This window comes from Xyrauchen texanus, chromosome 2 (assembly GCF_025860055.1).
Source record: "Xyrauchen texanus isolate HMW12.3.18 chromosome 2, RBS_HiC_50CHRs, whole genome shotgun sequence".
In the NCBI taxonomy this organism is placed as follows: domain Eukaryota; kingdom Metazoa; phylum Chordata; class Actinopteri; order Cypriniformes; family Catostomidae; genus Xyrauchen; species Xyrauchen texanus.
This window is the reverse complement of record NC_068277.1, coordinates 63,089,074-63,112,534: the sequence shown is the minus strand read 5'-3', so window position 1 is coordinate 63,112,534 and position 23,461 is coordinate 63,089,074. Positions and strand designations below refer to the sequence as shown.

At 40.9% G+C, this 23,461-nt stretch overlaps 1 protein-coding gene across 1 annotated transcript; it reads right to left on the bottom strand.

Annotated features, from left to right (window-relative positions):
- Positions 1-10,340: 10,340 nt before the first annotated feature.
- Positions 10,341-12,455, bottom strand: LOC127655764 (uncharacterized). The gene is made up of 10 exons (XM_052143743.1): positions 12,372-12,455; positions 11,956-12,264; positions 11,800-11,859; positions 11,655-11,705; positions 11,480-11,551; positions 11,298-11,375; positions 11,113-11,211; positions 10,928-11,029; positions 10,732-10,833; positions 10,341-10,453 (listed from the first exon to the last, which is right to left on the bottom strand). Exons 1-10 carry the CDS (start codon positions 12,382-12,384, stop codon positions 10,341-10,343), a joined length of 999 nt encoding a protein of 332 aa, XP_051999703.1. The 5' UTR covers positions 12,385-12,455.
- Positions 12,456-23,461: the final 11,006 nt, after the last annotated feature.

Here is a 23,461-nt window from a genome sequence, read left to right as displayed (position 1 = left end):
CAATCAGAATATGTTGGTAGTTATTTAGGATTTTAGACAATAATATGTCTTTGTTGGCGGGGCAATAACAGAAATGGAATCCAAGAAATTGACCAAATGTGCTGTCGGTCATCTCTTGTCATGTCTAGTTAGGACTACATCTTAAATTTACTATGAGAGAGAGAGTTTGTATCAGCTACTGCTTTATCACGTAGTGTGTGGTTAGGTCACACTAATTTGCATAAAAAGTGATCATGGTTGCAGGTGGTGTTCAATGAATTGGAAATAGAATATATTTTGACTTTTAAGCCCCTTTTTGCATTTTTTTTATTTACAGTATATTTTTTATTTACAGTATATTTGTAAGCACTGGTGCGTAACCCCTATTGTATCCGTTATTATAATTATCATTCCTCAATGAGAGTCTATGACAGCCCATAGAACCATTTGTAGGACAATTATGAAATTTGGGACACTAGCAGTAAATTTGGAACCTCTAGGACAAACTCCATAGTGCCACCACCAGTCCAAGAATTTGTCTTTTTAACCATTTCTCTGAGAAACAAAAGTCCTCTTAATGATTCAAATGAACCCCCATACATTATAACTCTGCCCATTACAGTAGCTGCCATATTGGATAATGATGTTTGCAGTTTAAAAGTTTCAAGTCCTCCAAACTTTGTCTGATTTGTCCAAACAATGGCTCAAAATAATCTCTAGACCATGCCGCACAGAAATGATATTAAAGAATTCTGATTTTCACCTTTGTTTAAGTTAATGAGGTCGATCTAAAAATGGATTTGAGAATGTATCTCGGCAACAGTTTGTCCTTTTCAAACTAAACTTGGTGTGCTTCATCAGGACCATGATCTGAGGATACATGCATAGTTTGGAGACAGTGCCACCTATGGGTCAAAAGTAAAATATTTCAATTTTTGCCCGTAACTTTTAAAACACATGACTTAAAATCATGAGGGGTTGGTGCCTGTGGATTCCTCAGGTCATGTGGATTTTGACTATTCTGATTTTTCTCATGTTAGCCATACTGTCCCTCTGCCACATTGAATTTTATTAAAAAGTGTTATATCTTTTAAAAGCATTGTCAGAATTAAAAAAAAAAACAAATTATGCATCATAAACATCACGTCCTGAGGACATCAGAGCAGTTTTGAGACAGCTCCACCTATAGTTCAAAAGATAATTCACACTTGTGTCCTGAATCTAACCTTAAAATATATTCTTGCCATCGGCCTGAGATGTCAACTGAGTGGATCAGTGTGTAAAAGCACTGGCTTGTAGTTTCAATGGTCGTGGGTCCAAATCCCCTCCTCGAAAAATCATGCAGTTAAAATGTCTGTTGTTATGGAGATCTTTGCATTGGACTTACTAAAAGGTTGCTGAGTTTAACTCCAGTCAAATTTTCATTATGTTGTAATGTTATACAAATACGAATCTGTGGTGCAGTGACCTGTTGAAGGTAAAGTCATAGGTTCAAATCCATCCTGAGGCGGTGTGTATTGTGTTTGCTTTTTATGTCATATATAATCTTTGGTTTGCGGTTAATGCTGTGCAATACTTGCCATTTCGTTGCTTGGCCCCGGAATTGCTGCTTGCAACTATATTTTGTATTATTATTATCTAAATTATCTTTATTTAGGAGCCTTTCACAGTAAATATTGATATATGTGATTAATTGTGATTTATTTGATTAATTAAGCAGCACATCACGTAATTAATTTGATTAAAATGATTAATTAATTTACAACACAAGTTAGTGTACTCCTAAAAGTTGACAATATTAAATTTTAGCAGATATACATATTTCATATGAACATGATTATGTTATATTAACTTTATGTTATAAATGATTATGCTATATCATCTTTTTTGCCCAATCAAATGCTCTCTAGAATGGGAATGCCCCTAACCCTAATACCACCTGCAGCCGAATTGCAAGTGACAAAATCATGGTTCATGGCTGTGATGTAAATGAAAGACTATTGGATATGGGGCAATAACAGCTCATTTCGCTTCTGGTTAAACTGTATGGCGAACAGAGGTGGTTTGTGAATAAGAATTCTCCCCTTAGTGCTCACATCGATGTGTCTTCCAGCTTACGTTCATGTTACATACAGAAGAACATTTATGTAGGACAAGATAAAGCGGAAATCAACCTGGCCTGACAGAAAAGTGTTAAAGAATTGTGGCTTTAAGCGGCGTTCAGCGTGAGTAACATTTGTCTCGCAGTCTAATTCTCTATTATACTCCAGCACGAGAGGGTCGCTCGTCTCAGCGTCTACTTACACACTTAACCTGATATTCACCCCATCGTTTACGCAGATAAACACACTGAATACCAGCTAATCAGCCAGTGCCAGTGCGACTGCGAGTACGAGAGAGAATGCGGGCAGATGCGTCGCAGTTACTGCACTTCAAATCAATCTGCAATTACCCTGCATTCAACACAGATGTTTCTCGCAGTCTGCTCTTTTCTTTCTCACTCTGAGACCGTCTCAACTCCTTCCTTATGGGGAAGAATGAAAAACGCAATGACAAAGTATCACTATAGATTAGAGACAGTACTTGAATAAAAATCTGTCCCAACTAAAAACAACACTACTTTTTGGTAAGCACTTTTTTAGTACCTTTAATTATTACAAAACAGTAGCAGTTTTTTGTTCATTTCAAGTTAGACATGACCAAAGTAACTCCATAACTAAAAATGATTCAGCCAGTGAATGAGTCGCCAAATTTAAACCAATAACTCATGAGTTCAAAAACGAATCGTTAAAAAAGTTTAGGCTTACTGGTGCGTTTACTTCATTTCGAAACTTATTAAAACTTATTAAAACCATTCATGCCTTTAAGAACTCATACATACAAGTTTTAAACAAGAAAAAAACTAAACATGAAAGCTCCAACTTGACAGGTTAAGTGTGTAAGTAGACGCTGATACGAGCGACCCTCTCGTGCTGGAGTATAATAGAGAATTAGACTGCGAGACAGATGTTACTCACGCTGAACGCTGCTTAAAGCCACATGTCAAAATAAGCAATATGGCAGCGACCTCAACATATTTCTGTTTCATATGGTATACTAGAAAACACTGATAAGCATTTCCTGAGTTTTAAAGGCTTTTATTGGCAAAAATATTCAATATTTGCAAAGAGTCAATATTTACAGTGTTGACCCTTGTTCTTCATAACCTCTGCAATTCACTCTGGCATGCTGGATGGGCCAAATCCTGACTGATGGCGATCCATTCTTGTCTTATTAGTGCTCGGAGTTGATCACAGTTTGTGGGCTTCTGCTTGTCCACTCGCCTTTTGAGGATTGACCACAGGTTCTCTGTGGGATTAAGATCCGGGGAGTTGTCTGGCCACGGATCCAAAATCTCAATGTAATGATCTCCGAGCCACTTCATTATCACTCTTGCCTTGTGACATGGTGCTCCATTATGCTGGAAAATGCACGGATCATCACCAAATTGCTCCTGGATCGTTGGGAGAAGTTGCTCTTGCAGGACGTTTTGATACCATTCTTTATTCATGACAGTGTTTTTGGGCAGAATTGTGAGAGAGCCCACTCCCTGAGATGAAAAGCAACCCCACACATGCATGGTCTCAGGATGCTTCACTGTTCTACCTCTATCTGTGCACGAAACAGGTAGAGGTAGACATGGTAGAGTTCACCTTTTCTTCAATTTTCCAGATGTCCCAAAGAGTCAAAAGGGGAAATAACTTTGCACCAGTCTTCTGCTGTCCAATCCTTGTACTTCCTGCATAATTTCAGTCTGTCCTTTGATGTTTTTCTTGGAGAGAAGTGGCTTCTTTGCTACCCTTCTTGACACCAGGCCATTGTCCAAACGTATTTGCCTCACTGTGCAGATGCACTCACACCAACCTGCTGCCAATATTGATCAAGCTCTGCACTGGTGGTGACATGATTCTGTAGCTGAATCCTCAGGAGGTGACGTCCTGGCGCTTGCTGGACACTCTGGGACGTCCTGAAGCCTTCTTCAGTGCAGTTGAACCTCTCTCCTTGAAGTTCTTGATGATCCGGTAAATGGTTCTTTCAAGTGCAATATTCTTTGCAGCAATTTCCTTGCATGTGAGGCCATTTTGATTCAAAGAGATGATGGCTGCACGTCTTTCTTTGGAGGTAACCGTCGCTAACAAGAACACAATGATTGGAAGCACTTCTTCCCTCCTTTTATTGCAAACAGTCTGCTCTTATAATCCAATCAGAATGATAGAGTGAGTTCACCTGACTAGATCTGATCCCTCTGCACAATAATCTAGAAACAGTGTGAATCAACACCACAACAACTGAAGCAGCAAACTTTGAGAAACACAAAATTTATGTCACTGCCAATACTTTTGGCCACGGCTGTATCTATATATAAACAGTTCTTGATTCCCAACCATACAACAGATGAAAAATACTCCTGCTGTGTGAGATTTTTTTCTCGTAAACACTGTGTGTGTGTGTGTGTGTGTGTGTGTGTGTGTGTGGTGTTCCAAACATCACATTACTAATGGCCCGATACTCAATTATTTGCATATCCTCCATCAAGGCCGTTTTTTAATGGTCTTCTTAACAGGATGCAAACTGCTTATATGCCGCATTTGTAGCAGCTTCATTAACATGTTATTCCTCATTTAGCCAAATCGACTCACAGGATGTGTTCAGTAAAGCGATTTCCTCTCCAGAGCGATCCACTGCTCAATATCAATCTATATCATATTAAAGTCTCTGATAAATTTATGATACATTTCTGGATAAATAATATAAAATATCCCATCTGTTATAGAACACCTCTGCAAGAAAATTATAAATGTGTGTCTGTCTAAAAATCTGCTGCCATAAATATGCAAAATCGGTATTAAGGGAAATTTAGTATGATGGGAATATTTTTGTTAGTCAGGCCACAGACCGCCTACAGCCTGACCAATCAGCTTGATCTCATTATTATTGCACAGAACATTTGAACATTGAATGTACATTTTTGTGTTTATAGACACTGTTTATTTTAGATATTGGATATTACAAAGTATTTATAGCTTTAGAGACTTAAACATATGGATGAATCCTTTACATTATAAATATATTGAATATAGTCAAAAGCTCTATATATCAGCTCTGTACCAGTTTACCTTTTCAGAAATAATTTACATAATATTTGCATCCACACTGTCAAAGCCTCTGACATCATCTGTGCCAACCAAACCTATATATTTACCTATGAGGGCACAGAATGATGACTGCAGCAAAAATACTCTCACAAACACTCTCTCTATCTCACACACACACACACACACACACACACACACACACACACACACACACACACACACACACACACACATGTTGTGTTTCCATGTTTTATGGGGACTTTCCATAGACATAATGGTTTTTATACTGTACAAACTTTATATTCTATCCCCTAAACCTAACCCTACCCCTAAACCTAACCCTCACAGAAAACATTCTGCATTTTTACATTTTCAAAAAACATAATTTAGTATGATTTATAAGCTGTTTTCCTCATGGGGACCGACAAAATGTCCCCACAAGGTCAAAAATTTCGGGTTTTACTATCCTTATGGGGACATTTGGTCCCCACAAAGTGATAAATACACGCGCACACACACACACACACACACACACAATCTCTCATACACAATCTCACACATATACAATAACACACACACACACAATCTCTCATACACAATCTCACACATATACAATAACACACACACACACACACACACACACACACACACACTAACAGACACACACAAATCACAGACACAATCTCTCATACACACACACAATCTCACTCACAATCTCAAACACACACACAATCTCACACGCACACACAATCTCACACACTCTTGCACACACTCTCTCTCACACACACTAACACTCACAATCTCACACACAATCACACACGCACACAATCTCTCATACAATCACACAATCACTCACAATCTCACACACACACAATCTCACACACTAACACACACACACAGAATCACACACACTCTCACAAGCTAACACACAATCACACACAATAACACACACGCAGAATCACACACACTCTCAAATATCAAGACACATATCTCTACTGGTTTGGTGTGACTCACTGGCTGATAAAAAGCCAACAGAGTAAAACACACACACACTGGTTTCTATAGAAACTTCAGCATGTCGTCTCCTGTATGCACATTTTCACTCGCGTTCGCTTCATGGAAACTATACCACACAGAAACTCCCGAGAACAGTCGAATGTTTATTTACATATTAAAACAGAGGTGTGCTAACAATGTCCCTTGCTCAAATGCAAACTCATGCTACATATTCCAAGTCTTCTGAATCATGCGATAGCTTCAGTTGAGGAGAAGAGTAAAAGTTGTTTACTGAAAATTTTCCTCATTTACACCATATATTTAAACATGGCAAACCACAATTGGTCACAAGAACACAAGATACTCACACACACACAATCTCACACGAACACAAACTATCACACACACACACACAATATCACATGCGCACACACACACACACACACACACACACACACACCACACACACACACACACACACACACACACACACACACACACACACACACACACAAACACACACAAATACAAGAAATATTTAAATATCGTGCATTTTTCAAACACAGTGGTCCTCGCAAGGGGATCATCAAAGTTGGGGGTCCTTGGCATCAAAAAGTTTAAATTACATTTATTTTCTGAACAAAAACAAAAATGTTGTTATTTCACAATTATTTTGGGTTCCCTTGTAATAGTTTTATTCATTCTGTATGAAAACTAAGGTCATATTCAATGTTCAATAGAAGTTAAGCTCATTTAACATAATTTATTATTGATTTATTTATTTTTTGCACAATATTGGTTACCAAAGATATTTATTTTGACTCCCTCCTTTTCTTTAAACAAGCAAAAATCGAGGTTACAGTGTGTAGGATATTTGGTATGCGACATTTAGGAGGGAACTTAATGTGCCCTCATTCTCACACCATTATATGTAAGGATATTTGGTATGATAAATTTAGAGGGGAATTTAGGGTCTTGAAATATGTGAGCTATGGACTAAATTAAACTGTCCTTATTGTACCTTATTAGGTAATGAAATGTATAACAGAATTAGTTGTATTCGGTGACAATTATAAATGAGATAAATGACAAATAACTATAGATAGATTCACCACCATTAAAATTGCAATTAAATGTTTTGTTGTATCCACTCACATTTTCTACTGTAAGGAATTAGCTTTAATAAGTGAATTATGAATAATTAACTTATTAGAGTGGTCTTATTGAAAATAATATCACACATATTTAGGTACAGCTTTGAAGCGAAATCTTTTAGAAACAAGGATGCGATTATTTATCAAAATATACCACAGTCACGTCGTCTTTGAACACAGACAAACTGTATTACTATTTTAAACATAAATCTAATCTAACACATATATACATGAGACAGGTTGGTGAAAAGTGACAGAATGTGAAATAACTGATCAGTACAGTGAAGGTGAATTTTACTGTTTACAGTCTGTTGACAATACCTTAAGAACCATTTATCCTTCTTTGAGTCTACATCGATTTGATCGGATTACCCAAATTATTTAATTAATACACCAGCACTTTGAGCACAATATTGGAGATGTACTTGCGTGTCTTTGTGGTGTTTCCTTGCAATCTTTGTGTTGCTTGGTTCTTGGCTCTTGGTCGAAAGTTCGTTCCATCAATGTTTTTGACTTCTATATGATTGAAATGATTGCCTGTATTAATGATGATTTTGGCTTTGAAGTGAGGCCTTCTAATGGGTGTTGGGCCTCACATGGCACGGACCTGGCAGTCAGCGGATCAGAAGAGAAGAGCGAAGAGAGAAGAAGAGCAAAGAGCCTCAAGAGGAAGAGAAGATGAAGAGAGGGTGTTCTTCCTGTTTGGAAATATTTGAACTGAAATTGGCCACATCCCCAAAGGTGTCCTGCACAAATCAGAAGTGACTTTTCAGAGTCACATGGTCGACTGGGCTGTCTTTTCCGACAGTTGATTTTATGGCCCTTTGTTTCAGAGTCTTACAAATCTCCCGCTCAACAGTGCATATTTAATCATGAACTTTTATATCTTGAAAATGGTTCAAGAGACATGATATTCGTTGTCATCAGCTTTCTCAGCATACGCCAGCGAACGCTTACATACTAAATATAATTTTTTTTTTATGGATGTTATATGTGTGGGAAACAAAACATGAAAATCCCTGGTTACAAAATCATACTGGTTAATTAATGGGTTATACAACATGGATAAAACATTACACACATTTGAAAGAGGTACATCAGGCAATAATCATTCATTTGTCAGTTATACCAGTTCCCAGATAGCAATAAGTCGGCGGTCCGCCGGCGGCGCGCCGGCGGCAGTAGAAGCGGCAGAATGGCGAGATCGCAAACACGTTCGACGGCGGTCCGCCGGCGGCAGCCGCTTTTTAAAAGCGGCAGCCGCCTTCCTACCGCTTCGTTCAGCGGACGCCCGCTGGCCAGCCGCCGCTCGCCGCCGTTATATCGAGGCGGATCGCCGAGGCAAACCGCTTTTCGAGCGATCTGCGCCGCTTATTGTATATATATATATATTTATTTATAGCATGCAGTTTATCAAGAATAATGATTGATCAAAGCAGACATATTTCCATTTGCCGTTTTTATTCCACATTTCAAATTACAGTAACTGTCATTGAAACAATATGTCAGATCACTGAAATATAAATAACAGAAAAATACAAACATATATACACCCAAAGAAAATGCAGGTTTCCAATTAAATTTTGGTAAAAACAAGCAAAAAAAAAACACTTTTGTAAAAAACACTATTGTAACACTTACAACAATTGTAAATAATATAAAGAGGTCAGCTCTGGGATGAAAAGAATTACCAGTAAACATAAGCAATGAGGATATTTGGTACCAAATAAAGTGCAGGATATCAAATAAATTGAGGTATAACATCATATTTACAAGTCATTTCTAACAATAGGATAAGTGGTAATAATTTAGAGTAAAGCTCTGGAGTAGAATATACCATTATAACTGCAATGCTGACCTGTGGCACAAGGATTTACAAGCTATATTTAACAATAGAATAACAGTTAAGCACACTGATGGAATGAAAGTAGAATTTTTGGTACTAGTGAAAGTGCAATATCAAAAGGTATGAAATAGTATAACCAAGCTATTTTTAATAGAATAACAGTTAAGCACACTGATGGAATGAAAGTAGATTTTTTGGTACTAGTGAAAGTGCAATATCAAAAGGTATGAAATAGTACAACCAAGCTATTTTTAATAGAATAACAGTTAAGCACACTGATGGAATGAAAGTAGAATTAACTGGTACTAGTTAAAAGTGCAATATCAAATATCAGAGGTATGAAATAGGATTTACAAACTATAATAGAATCGTTAAGCACTGACGGAATGAAATAAGCCAATACTAAAGTCACGGTAAGTAGAATATTTGCTACCAGATAATGTGCAAATATCAAGTATTAGATGTATAATCTAGGATTTATAAGCTATATTTAAAAATAGAATAGTTAAGCACTGTAACAATGAAATAAGCAGCAAATTGTATATTAAATAATTGAGATCTTTGGTATCAAAGAATGTGCAGGATAATGTAAAGTTTTACATTCAACTTAAACATGACAATAAGTGGGAACAAATGCAATTAACAGCAGAAAATCTGGCTGTTGAGAACACAGTCAATCACAATGTCTGGAGTGGTTGGGGTCTGGTTTTCCTCGACCTCCAGAATGAGGCAGTGCAAATTGGCACATCTTCAGTGATTCCTCGTGCGCCTGTATAAAAAGACAAACCATCCCATATTCATCCAAGGAGCTGCCCTGAAGGCAGGGTCACGAGATGGGGAAAAATAAAAAATAAAAATAAAAAAAAAAACAGCAATTTCTAGTGAAGAGTGTGGATTGAGTGAGTTTAGTCTGACACTTTTAGCAGGGGTGTCGGTAGTCAGCCTAGGTTTGAGGGGTCGGCTGTGGGTCCCTCTCAGCTGTGCGGCGCCTTTTTCCACCTTCACGGTCAGCTGCTCCTTTCAGGTAACGCGTAGCGTTAACCTGGATCGCCTCATCAGTGGCATCCTGGGTTGCCGAGTTCTTCCGGATGGCTCCTGTAGAAAATAAAGATCTGTCATTCCATTTGATTGGCATAAGGTCATACACATCTACTTAAATATAAAAAAAAATAGCCAACTTACTTTGAACAATGGTCTTCAGGAACATGTCTCTAAAACATGCTTTTTCCCCTACACCAGTCCAGGTTGTGTTAATGGAAAGGCGATTAGAGAAGATACTCTCAAGCATTCAGCCACACAGTTGTCTTGAGGTCCCTCCCACACTTGATTGCCAAAAACCGAAGCTGAAAGAAAAAAAAAAAAAGGGTTACAAATTACATTTCTCTGAAGCTTCTCATAAATGTAAAATGTGACCGGCTGTGGATTCAGACTGTAGAATATGCAGTGTACAATCTTAATTTTAGATAACCCTATGGCGTTATAAACGAAATCAGCACACTTACAAATCGTTGCTGGATCTCTTTATCCTGCCTCAGACTGCTGTCAAGCAACGCTAAATCGTCCTGGGTGTCTAGTGGGAGTAACAGATCCCCTGGCAGGGATAACCCTCCAACGGACACACCGGCACTAAAATGTTGCAGCATAGTGTCCATTTTGATGTCCATGCTTCGCACAACATCGCCAAACTCTCCAAGACGCCGCAGAATTAGGGTCTGATCTGCACCTACAGGGGTCCCCAGAATAAAAGAATAAAGTAGTCAGTCCTGGTCCTTCAACTACTAAACTATGACATTTATATCTAGGTCTACTAGATGTACAGGTTCGTAAGTTGTACCTGATTGCCCAGTGCTGAGCAAACGTCTTTAACATTGTCCCAACTTGCTTCACCTGCTCCTGAAGTGATCCGCTGTCATCCGAAGCTACAAAATGAAAGGCATATGGTAATTTTGGACCTACATCACACACAAAAAAGTTAAATTTAAGAAAGAGTGCATGTTCTCACCTGCTGGTGCATTGCTTTCCCTCAGGGCTTGGTTCTCATCCCTCAGGGCTTGGTTCTCATCCCTCAGGGCTTGGTTCTCATTCTGGAGTCTCTGGAAATCTACATTTAAAAAAATACAACAACTAAAGGCACTTTTTTCAATACTGTTAAAACACTGGACACTAAGACATAGGCCTGGAAAATACCTTCATAGCAGAAAACTTCATGCTGTACACGAGGTGCCAGGGGAGTCCAAGGGCCAATACCTGAGCGATGACTTTGTCCTATTGAAAATCATTGACATTTAAAAATGTGTGTGGAGTTATTGGATACATGTAATGAATTGGACTTAAATGTAACACTTAGTTTAGCGTAACGTATTACATACCTCCAGCGTTTTCACCCATATGCTGCCAGGGTAAATGTGCTGCTGGGGGTGTAAAGCTTAGTACTTGACGAGCTGGGGAGCAAACATAACAGCTTTAATTTCACTACAGAGTATTGCATATTCTGTAATGAAACAATAATTGAACTGTGCAAAGCAAATGGAATGTACAACACACCTCGACACCTTTCATCCACAAACTGCTGCGGTGAGTAACCCGTCAAGTGTCCTAATGAAAAACAGATGATGATTAAAGGATTCCTCTTCTTAAATAGAAGCAATAGTTTCCAAGACAAAAAAACATCACAAATTACATTACTTACTTGTACTCAAACTCTTGGCTCTGTGAAGTGGAGTCTGGATTACTGGGGAGAAACCTGGTTCTGAGAAAGAGGAAACTGACATTTTAAAATCTAACAAAGTGTATAGTTTATTGGCAGGATCACAAATCAAACTTCACAGCACTACATTTTACATACCAGCTCTGAAATCTACAGATGGCTCAACATTTTCCTGGTTTTCTGGAATCGATGCAACCTCTGGAGCATCGGGCAGCACTGAAACCTTGTTACTGGGAACAAGGTTTTCAAAGCTCAAAAGAGGTTGCTGAAACGACAGCACTGCTGGTGCATCTGGAAGACAAGACTCCTCTTCATCAGAAGAGGCCTGGGGTCTGTACTTGGAAGTTAAGCTTCTCTTTCGCTTTCCCTTCTTGTCATCATCCGTCGTTTCAACGCTGGAACCTGTTTGGAAGCGCACCAAATATCTCATTGCCTCTTGCCAAGATTCTAGAGCAGGGAATAATGAATGAAAGTCAGTTATCCACCATAAACAGACAAAGAAATTACACAGATGAAATGCAGGAATATCAAATGCACAAGTCAGACCCATTTACCTGCTCCCTTCATAAACTTAAAATGATGTTTCTCCCAGGTGCTGTGTGGAGACGTACAGCGGATGGCTAAATTGTTTCCCTTGTCTTTTTGCGGAGGTCAAATGGGGCCAATAGCACATGTCATTGCTGAGCCACACTTGCGAACCACTGCAAATGGCAGATCATCCTCGTTGATAAATTGAACAATGGCAAACAGCATCTAAAATAGAAGAAAGATAGCATAAAGTATACATTTTGATTAATTTTCAGAAGAAAAAAAAACCAATAACATTCAAAATGCTCACCCCTTCAAAAAAAAACAAAAAAAAAACAAGTGTCATTTTTACAAGTGGATCAACGGAAAACCAGCCTTTCCATCCGGGCAAGGAAGAAGATAATATTTCTTCTGAACATTTGCTATATGGGAAAAGCGGAGTGTATCTGATAAATGAAAAATGCCCAGCTTGGAAGATTCCACAGGGTAAGTAAATAAATCGACCATGTTCCGGAACCTCTTGTAGATGACCAAAGTGTTGTCCATTTCATCAACGACTACATTCTCTATAACAACTATGTCCTTATTTTCCAACAGGACACAGTTGTTTCCCTCTGAACGTTTCACAACAAAGTCTTGAAAGTAATACTCCTCATACTGCTTTTTCACAGAAAGACCATTGAGGAGTGGTCCATGGTTGTGCTCCCTCAAGGGCCTTGTTTTGGAGATGTTTGTTCTTCTGTGCTGACTTCTCTCCGACAATCGGCTGAACAACCTGCTCCAGTGGTTGTGTAGGTTTGCGTAACAGTTTCTTCAGGCGTCCAAGGAAGTTTTCAAATGGGAAGCATGAGATGTTATCAAGAACACCATACTTTTTTGCATCTTGCCAGAGGTGCACCAATCCATGCATGTTGTATGTCACATGTTCCTTTCCATAAAGCTTGCTGCAGTGATCAACAAAGAGAACCAATATTCCGTGTGCATAGTCTGCGAGGTCAGCACACAGGGATACATTCAGTAGGATGGTGATGCCAACTGAAAGCAGCATGAAGTTGTTGTACACTTGAGTTGGTACAAGGCCTTTTAAGCTGACTGGTCCAGTGTACAAGAGGAACTGCCTGAATTCTGTAGCTTTCCAACGATCAACATCTTCCATGGATCGTTGCTTCCTGTTGAACTCGCACGGAACATGAGGTGTGAAGGTCAGGAGTACTTTGGAGAGCTCTTTTACCATGCTGGGCTGAAAATCTTGTCAGCCGCCGTCCCTTTAGCCAAAGATGCAACAACTTTCTTGTCACTCCAAGGCATACCAGATGCATATAATCCAGTGGGAACTGGGTGACCAAACCAACAGACAACAATGCCAGTGGCGTTTCTCCACACTGATGACTGTCATCAGAAAGTTCATCACGGACTGCATTGTCTAATCTCAGAGTAGCATCTGTTTGTGGAAAGGTCATCCTGTTCTCGTAGTGGACCCCTTTTGAACACACTTGTCACACCCATAATATCCACTGTGACCTTTGACATTTCTAACAAGTGCACGAGCAGGGCGTCACAGATGAACGTTGATATTTTGAAAGGAAGTGATCTCCTTCAAACAGAACTCCTTCCGTTTCAAGTCGCTGTGCCTCTCCTACAAAAGGATTCAAAAAGTGAAGGCTGCTTGGCTTCTTCTTCCCATAATAGAGACCAATGACAAACGGAAGTTTGTTTTGCTGGACATTACCCACGTATTGCTCAATTAAACCAAGAACTGGCCAGAACTGGGCATTTGAGCTTTGAAAAGTGGAAGTCCATCAACATTAACTTGCATTGAAACTGACGTCAACTTCTGCAATTCGGGAGACACTAACAACTGCGATAGTATCCCACTTTCAATTCCAGAGTGATGGTATACACCACCTGAGAGTTCGGTTGTTTTAACACAAGTCACTGTTTTCAGAAGGGTTCTTGGGTCTTTAGGAAGGGTTGGATGATCCTTGGACAAAATGGTTAAAAGCTTACCAAGTGCCACATGGGGATCATGTTGTCAATAGCCCACCCTGCCAATTGTGTCCTTAGGCAATCCCCTTCCTCTTCACTATCTTCCGTGCTTGAGGAAAACATTTCAGAAGGTCCATATACCTCATCATCAGTTATTTCCTGTGCTTCAGGGATTACAGTTTGTCCATGGCTTATTGTAGCCATTCCATGTTGATGTTCATTAACAGGAGGATTTACTTGGTCAAAGTCGGGAATAACAGCAAGTAGAGCATTGTTTGCAGCTTCAATTTCCTGTTTGGCCCTCTCAACTCCTTTCAATATTCTTCTCCTTTTGGCCCAGTAACTAGACATTGTGACTAATGATGCATTTACCTTTAAAGCAAAAAGAATTGTCCAACAGTAGGTCTCTTGGGTGAAGATGACAGGTTATGCTCTGGTCAACGTATCTGCAAGAAAATGTTAACAAAACCACATTGTTAACGTTTTAGGAATATAGCTATGCAGTGGGGAGAAAACTGAACAGCCATATATGGAACAGTGAAAATGTTAAACATACAATTTATTCATTCAGTGTAGTGTTTCAAGTGAACACAGCATTGTCCTCAAACATAAAAAGTACAACAGTTCAGAGAAATAGAACTCATCATAATCCCTTAAATCCTAGAAGTACAGAAGCAACACAGCACGTGTTAGCTAACACTTTCTAGCCACTGTATCTACGTTATGAACTGAACTAGCAGCATACTTGTTCGGACAAACATAATAATTTACAAAACCTATATACATCATTGTTTTGTTTGAAAAAAGCACAAGCTATACTTAATCTTTCTAGATGTAAAGCTTTGGCTAACTACTGTATGTAGCAAATAACATTTCTACATGTAATGTTACTAGTAATATCGCTTAACCTCAGTGTGTACTGTAAGGAAAGCAACACAGCATGTGTTAGCTAACACTTTCTAGCCACTCTTTAGCTACATTGTGACCTGAACTAGCAGCCTAATTGTTCGGACAAACATAATCATTTACAAAACCTATATACATCATTGTTTTGTTAGAAAAAAGCACAAGCTATACTTAATCTTTGGCTAACTACTGTATGTAGCAAATAACATTGTAATGTTACTAGTAATATCGCTTAACCTCAGTGTGTACTGTAAGGAAAGCAACACAGCACGTGTTAGCTAACACTTTCTAGCCACTCTAGCTACATTGTGAACTGAACTAGCAGCCTAATTCTTCGGACAAACATCATTATAATTTACACAACCTATATACCTCATTGTTTTGTTAAAAAAAACACAAGCGATACTTAATCTTTCTAGATGTAAAGCTTTGGCTAACTACTGTATGTTGAAATGTTATTTGCTACATGTAATGTTACTAGCAACATTGCTTAACCTCAGTGTGTACTGTAGGAAAGCAACACCGCACGTGTTAGCTAACACTTTCTAACCACTATAGCTACATTGTGAACTGAACTAGCAGCATTCTTGTTCGACAAATATAATCATTTACACAACCTATATACATAATTGTTTTGTTAGAAAAAAAAACACACAAGTTATACTTAGTCTTTCTAGATGTAAAGCTTTGGCTAACTACTGTATGTAGTTAATAACATTTCTACATGTAATGTTACTAGCAACATTGCTTAACCTCAGTGTGTACTGTAAGGAGGGCAAAACAGCACGTGTTAGCTAACACTTTCTAGCCACTCTAGCTACTGGACTAGCAGCATACTGCAAGAACAATGGTGACTAACTTAGATATTTTAAAAACAATGTAAACATAATATTGCGTTACACAAAAAGGAAACATGTACTTACTTAAACGATGGTAGTCGATAACTTTGCTAACTGTAGGCTGTTGAAACTAGTACTGAGTCTGACTGTAACTTCGTGATTGAATGGCAAACTGAACCGAATGTGCTCTAGTCATATTGTTACGGGAGGGGCCTGCCTCGGTGGGTCCAGTGCGTCATCGAGCCACCGTTTTAGCCCCGCCCAAAAGAATCCTGAACACAGCACTGGTGCAAAACTGTTTAACGGTTTAACTACACAATTCAGTACTTCACAGTCCACAGTGTAATGTGTTTTAGCAATAAATTTTTACCATGTATAGTGTGTTTGGATTATTTAATTTTTATTGCCTTTACAGGGACTTTCACACTTTCTTAAACATTAGTACAGGTCGTAATTGCAAATGAATCCCTTACCTGTAAAAGGTAAAATAACAACAAAAAAAAATCGAGGTTGGAAAAAAATTACAGACAAACGAAATTTCTGCGCAACTGTGAAACCAGGGGAGAAAGCTTTTTCATTGAGTTTATCCTTCACGTCAAAACGGGGACAGATGTCTTTCACTGTTCACTGATAGTCAGGCATTGGTGAAAAGTCTAACTTCATCAATTTATTCTGCTAAATTTTTCATACCCTGTATTAAATATCTATTTTTAAACCTAATCAGAATCAGAAAGATATTTATTGCCAAGTAAGTTTTACAAAAAGGAATTATTCTTGGTTTATTGGTGCATGTCTCAATGTGCATCAATCAAAGAAATATAAACAAATTTCACCTAAGTGCATAAATAATACAATATATTTTAAATATATTACTGTATAATCGCTTCAGAGTTTCAAAGTAATTTAAATGTCATTTCCTAAACCTTACCTTATCATGGAATCAAGAGTCAAGAATCTGTTATAAACCCTAATGGCTTTGGAGCAAAAAATAATAATAGCCAAATGGCTGGTCGATTTTGAGAGTCAAGCTGTGACTGTATTTCAAAGCGGCTTGCCGCCGGCCGGCCGCGGTCGAATTGCCGCCGGCCGGCCGCGGTCGAATTGCCGCGAGGCAACCGCCAGAGAAATGACGCGGGCGGCCCGCCATCTGACCGCCGGTGGCATCTCGCAAGAAATGGGCGTGACGAATTCGGCGGCAAACGCTGGATCACCGCCAGTGGGACGCACCTATAGCCGACAGCTTGGGGACAGCGGCAAAAAGAAGCCGTGCGGACATTTTTTGCTATCTGGGTTACCACAGTTCAAAGCAATTGTCAGAATGCCTAGCAAGATTAGGTATCGTATGAACTGTGGATTTAAATGCATTCTGTCATTTTAGAAGATTGATTCAGCAAAGTAATGTGACTTTGTGTGAGATGTTTCTGGATTAAGGAATGTCCCTTTTAAGATGCTGTTTGCTCCACCATGGTCACAATGTCACGTGATCTGATGAGTAAGTGTAGCAAATTGGTTTATATCGCAGGACAGAATCTTGTGTATCCCGAGTCCCAGATTGTGTGTTCTCTCTTTTATTGCTTTGACCTTTGAATTTAGGGCCTCTTTGCAGAGATGATTTCAAGTCATATGGGATCTAGACAAGTCTCTTTGTTAGTTTTATTGGCCAGATGTGAGACTCACTGGCACCAGCGTCTTTCCATTTATGAGGTTGTGGAAATCCAGGATTACGAGTGGATAAATCCTAGATTCAAATCATGTCGTTTCAATTCTTCTGCATGTATAATCCAACAAATGAGACACTTAATGTGTATAATGGAAGTGGTTTTACTACTATAACCATATTTTAACCAGATATTTGTAGTAAAATCATACAGGAAAAACAAAACTTTTGAAATTAAAATAATCATTCTGCAATTTATTTATTTATTTTTTAAACATGGATCTTATCACAAATACATTTTTTTAATGTATATATATATATATATATATATATATATATATATATATATATATATATATATATATATACACACACACACACACACACACACATATACATACACACACACTATATATATATATATATATATATATATATATATATGTATAAAAATAACTGTTCTTCACTTTGAACACTCGTCCTTAAATCAATGCAGCACTTTGAGTTGCTGTGTCCTTTATATACATGTATCAAGAAATAAACAGAAATAAAATTGGAATTATGCAATCATCTGTCATAGAACCTCAGAAAACACAACATAATTTTCCTCATGTGCAACTTCAATCCTTCTGTTACATATACCTTGTCTTGTTTCTCTGTTGCCCTTTGTCTGCCATTTTTGTCACCTTTGCATTCCTTAGTTTTCACTTTTGTCCCTTGTGTAGCTCCTTAGTCTCTTTGTTAGCTTTCTTGTTCACTTGTCATTGTTTAAGAACTACACTTCCCAGCATCCACCTGCCATCATCACTGCCATTTTGTTCATTGTTCTCACCTGTGTCTTATTCAGTCATCACTCACTGTGTATTTAAGCCCTGCTTTTTGTTCACTCCTTGTCGTTCGTTGTTTGTTGTTAGCCTGGTTTGTGTTCCCTGCCCGAGTTCTCTGTCTTGTTCCTTCGTGTTTAGTTTTCAGTTCTATTTTCCCCATTGAGGGTTGTTCCTTTGTGTTTTTCTTGCTTGTTTATTTAATAAAGTGAAACTGCATTTAGATCCGCATCTCCTCGTCTGCCTTGCTGCTCAAGCGTTACACCTTCTCTGTCATAGGTCATGAAGAGCTAACAAAACTTATCGAAACATCAAAAGCCACGACATGTTTGTTAGATCCTATACCAACCAAGCTCTTAAGAGGTATTCCCTGTAATCTCAGAACCTATTCTTAATATTATTAACTCCTCGCTATCCTTAGAACATGTCCCAAGAAACTTTAAAATGGCAGTTATCAAACCGCTTATTAAGAAGCCACAATATGATCCTGGAGAACTGGCTAGTTATAGACCGATTTCAAATCTCCCGTTTATGTCAAAAATACTTGAAAATGTAGTGTCCTCCCAAATATGTTCATTTCTACAGAGAAATAGTATATATGAACAATTTCAGTCAGGATTTAGACCTCATCACAGTACAGAGACTGCACTTATCAGAGTTACAAATTACTTGCTCTTATAATCTGATCACAGCTGCATTTCACTTCTAGTGCTTGTAGATCTTAGTGCTGCATTCGACACGATAGATCACATTCTGTTGAATAGGCTGGAGAATTATGTTGGCATTTGTGGAGTTGCATTAGCATGGTTTAGGTCCTATTTAGTAGTCCGCTACCACATTGTCACAATGTAAATGAGGAATTGTCAAACCAAACAAATGTAAAATATGGAGTGCCACAGGGATCAGATTTAGGGCCTCTGCTTTTCTCCTTGTATATACTTCCCCTGGTAGATATTATCAGGAATTGTTTCCACTGTTATGCCAACGATATCCCAACTTTATATTTCTTCAAAACCTGATGAGATTTCACAATTCTCCAAATTAGCAGTGTGTATCAATGAAATAAAAGATTGAATGGCCAGAAATTTCCTTCAACTCAATTCTGACAAAACAGAGGTACTAATTATTGGACCAAAACTAAACCTCTAAAAATAAGCCGCTAAAATATCATTTGACTCTCAATGGATGTATTGTTACATCAACTTCAACAGCGAAGAACTTAGGTGTTATATTTTATAACAATCTGTCCTTTGAAAATCAAATTACAAATGTTTGTAGAACAGCATTTTTTCACCTAAGAAATATTGCTAAATTATGGCACATGCTCTCTGTTGCTGATGCCGAAAAACTCATTCATGTGTTCGTGACCTCATGACAAGAGCATTACTGAGAGGATGTCCAGCAAGATCAATAAATAAACTTCAATTGGTTCAAAATGCAGCAGCCAGAGTGCTGCCGAGAACCAAGAAATATGATCATATTAGCCCCATTTTATCATCGTTACATTGGCTACCTGTTAAATTCCGTATTAATTTAAAATTTCTGATAACTACATTCAAAGCTTTGAATAGTCTATCTCTGCAGTACTTAAGTGACCTTCTACCACGCTATATTCCATCACGTTCATTATGATCGCAAAATTCTGGCCTGCTAATAGTTCCTAGAATATCAAAATCCACAAAAGGAGGTAGATCCTTTTCATATTTGGCTCCTAAATTATGGAATAGTCTCCCTTACACTGTTCGAGATGCAGAGGTGCCTCTGGCCAGTGCCCACGAGGATGCAACACTCCTTGTTGAGTATGCTCAGACCAGCAAGGGGGGGGGACACAGCCTGGGTGTGATAGGCCAATGAAATGGTGTCCAACACCCAGTGGTACAGCCACTGTTTGGAGACAGCGTTCCCTTTCCGTTGTCCACCAAAGCAGACAAAGCGCTGCTCAGAACATCTAAAGCTCTGTGTGCGGTCCAAGTAGGTACGCAAAGCACATACTGGACACAGCAACAAAGGGGCTGGGTCTGCCTCCTCCCGGGGCAGCGCTTGCAGGTTCACTACCTGGTCTCTGAAGGGTGTGGTAGGAACCTTGGGCACATAGCCCGGTCATGGTCTTAGGATCACGTGTGTTTGCCAGACCAAACTCCAGGCGATCAGCAGGGCTGTCTTTAAAGAGAGGGCCCTGAGTCCAACTGATTCTAGCGGCTTGAAGGTGGGTCTCTGAAGGACCACTGAGAGATCTGTGCTGACGTTGCTGACTCCAAAGGAGAAGACGACGGACGAGTCGTGACATGTGGCGGGAGCGTACGCCGCCATGGCGATTTATGCACACTACCGCGGTGGTGCTGTCTGACCTGATTAGGACAAGTTTGTCTCGAACTAACGGTTGAAACTTCCACAGGGCAAAGAAAACAATCAGCAACTCTAGGCAATTGATGTGCCAGCACAGAGGGACCCCTTTCCAACGGCCCGCGGCTGCATGCCCATTGCACATGGCGCCCCAACCCAATCTGGAGGCGTCAGTCATGACCAGGACGCGTCGGTACACCTGCTGCAAGGGTACACCTGCCTGCAGAAAGCAGAGGTCTGTCCAGGGTTTGAATGTTTGGCCGCAGGTGGGGGTGACCATCACATGGTGCGTGCCGTGGCGCCATGCTCGTCTCGGGACTCGAGTCTGAAACCAGTACTGAAGGGGTCTCATATACAGCAACCCCAACGTTGCGACCACCGCGGAGGATGCCATATGCCCCAGGAGCCTCTGGAAATGTTTTAAAGGGACCGCTGTGCCTGGCCTGAAGGTGGCGAGGCATTCCAGCACCGACTGCACATGCTCGTTGGTGAGACGTGCTGACATTGAGACTGAATCTAACTCCATGCCGAGAAAAGAGATGCTCTGAACCGGGGCGAGCTTGCTCTTTTCCCTGTTGACTTGAAGCCCCAAACGGCTGAGGTGCGGAGCAGGTAGTACGGCGTTGGGAGGCTAGGATGCGTCCTGAGGCTCTGGTGCTGAGACTCGAAGCACTTACCTTGCTCCACGCACCCGGCAGGGGGCTGGTTAGTGACTGAGGCGGAGGTCCGGTAGAGGCGTCCTCTGGACTCATCAGAACCGGCCGGCCGGGGAACAGTCATGGGGCTGAGGGCGGAGGGACCACGTCCAGCGTGCCGGGACTGTTGAGGTGTGGTGGCACAGTGCCGTGAGAACGGCATTTGCGGGCCAGGTGACCCAGGGACAAAGGAAATGGCTCTTTTACTGAGAATGTGGGTAGCGCAGCCCCGTCTAGGGAGTGAAATGAAATTAATTCAACAAAAGATTCTCCTCCCGGCCCTCCACCGGGGGATGGAGTGGTCTGCTTACCTGCTCCGGCGCTAACATCTTTGTCTCTGGGTCGATCGTCTCAAGAGCGCCTAGGAGCCTTCCAGGTCCTCAAGGGGGTCCGTGAGATGGGGGGGCGTCTGCTTCCTGCGGAGTGCTCGAAGCACGGGCTGACAGCTGGGACCGAGTTGAGGCGGAGCAGGGTGTTTCATTGCCGCATCTCGACCAAGTTCAGCCACAGATGACGTTCCTGGACCATGAGTGTGGCCATCGCCTGCCCAAGTGACTGCGCTGTGACCTTCATAGCTCTGAGGTCGGTCGCTGAGCCCAGTTCCTGCAGTGCGTCGGGATCAGGGCTACCACCATGCAGATCTTTAAGTGCCTTGGCCTGGTGGACTTACAGGAGGGCCATGGCATGCAGGACGGAAGCGGCATGTCCGGTGGCGCTGTAGGCTTTGGCAGTCAGTGAAGACTTTGTCCAACAGGCCTTGGCGGGGAGCACAGGTCGACCCCGCCAGGTGGTAGGGTTCTCGGGGCATAGGTGGAGCGCAACAGCCCTGTCCACCTTGGGAATCGCCATGTACCCGTAGGCCGCTCCGCCGTCGAGGGTAGCGAAAGCGGATGAGTGGGTGGCTTTGTGACGCGTGGAGAGGGGTGCCCTCCACGAAGACGTCAGCTCATCATGCACTTACGGGAAAAATAGCGCGGCTGTGAGCGGTGCGGAGGCCCCAGGAACCAGTCATCCAACCGCGATGGCTGTGGGGAGGACGGAGGGTTTCAATCCAGCCCCACGCTGGCGGCAGCCCAGGCAAGCATGTCGGACATCTGCGCGTCAGCCTCAGCCTGGGCGTGCTGGCCCAAAGGCAGCAGCCCAGGGGAGTCATCCACGTTAGACGCCGCGCTGTCCTCTGGAGCTGGAGGTGGATGAGCTTGCCGCTGCATCGGATAGGCAGGCTGGCTGTGAGGCGAGCCGCTGTTGCCTCGCATGGACGGGAGTCAACGAGCGTGCCGGGGGCCGTCCCCAGATCGCCTCCATCACCAGCCGCATCGTTCTCAATCCCGTGGGAAGAAGGAGCAATGCGGGGGGTCGGCTGGAGTGGCATGCTTTCTGTTGAAAGCGAGCCGCGACCGCAACGTTGCCATGGTGATGCTCTTGCAGTGAGAACATGAACCATCCACAAAAGCTGCCTCGGTGTGATCTCAGCCCAGACACACGAGACAATGCCTGTGGCCGTCTGAAGCGGAGAGCACTCTACCGCATCCCGGAAAGGCATCTTTATAAAGACGTGTCCTGAAAAGGACGATCAACGCCGCTGTGTAATGCTCTTTTAGAGAAAATCACTTTTTAAATAACAAGTTTTTGCGCTGTTGAAGCACCCGGAGGCAAACTACACTGCCGTGCAGAGAAGGAAAGTGCGCCGTAGATCCAACAGCAGGCAAAGCGTCAGAGGAACAGGAACAAATATTATTATTTGGAACCCAAAATAATTGTGAGTGATTATAAATTCCCTCCCTGTTCCCTAAGAGGCTTCTACATACAACTTATAAACAATAACATTTTATTACCACATTAAATTATGGCACAACATTTAAAATA

Excerpts from the sequence above, each read along its gene's own strand:
- LOC127655764 (XM_052143743.1), bottom strand. Across the intron at positions 11,706-11,799 it reads AGCCAAGAGTTTGAGTACAA|GACACTTGACGGGTTACTCA; the intron begins GTAAGTAATGTA and ends GTTTTTCATTAG. Across the intron at positions 11,030-11,112 it reads GGAAAGCAATGCACCAGCAG|CTTCGGATGACAGCGGATCA; the intron begins GTGAGAACATGC and ends TTCATTTTGTAG.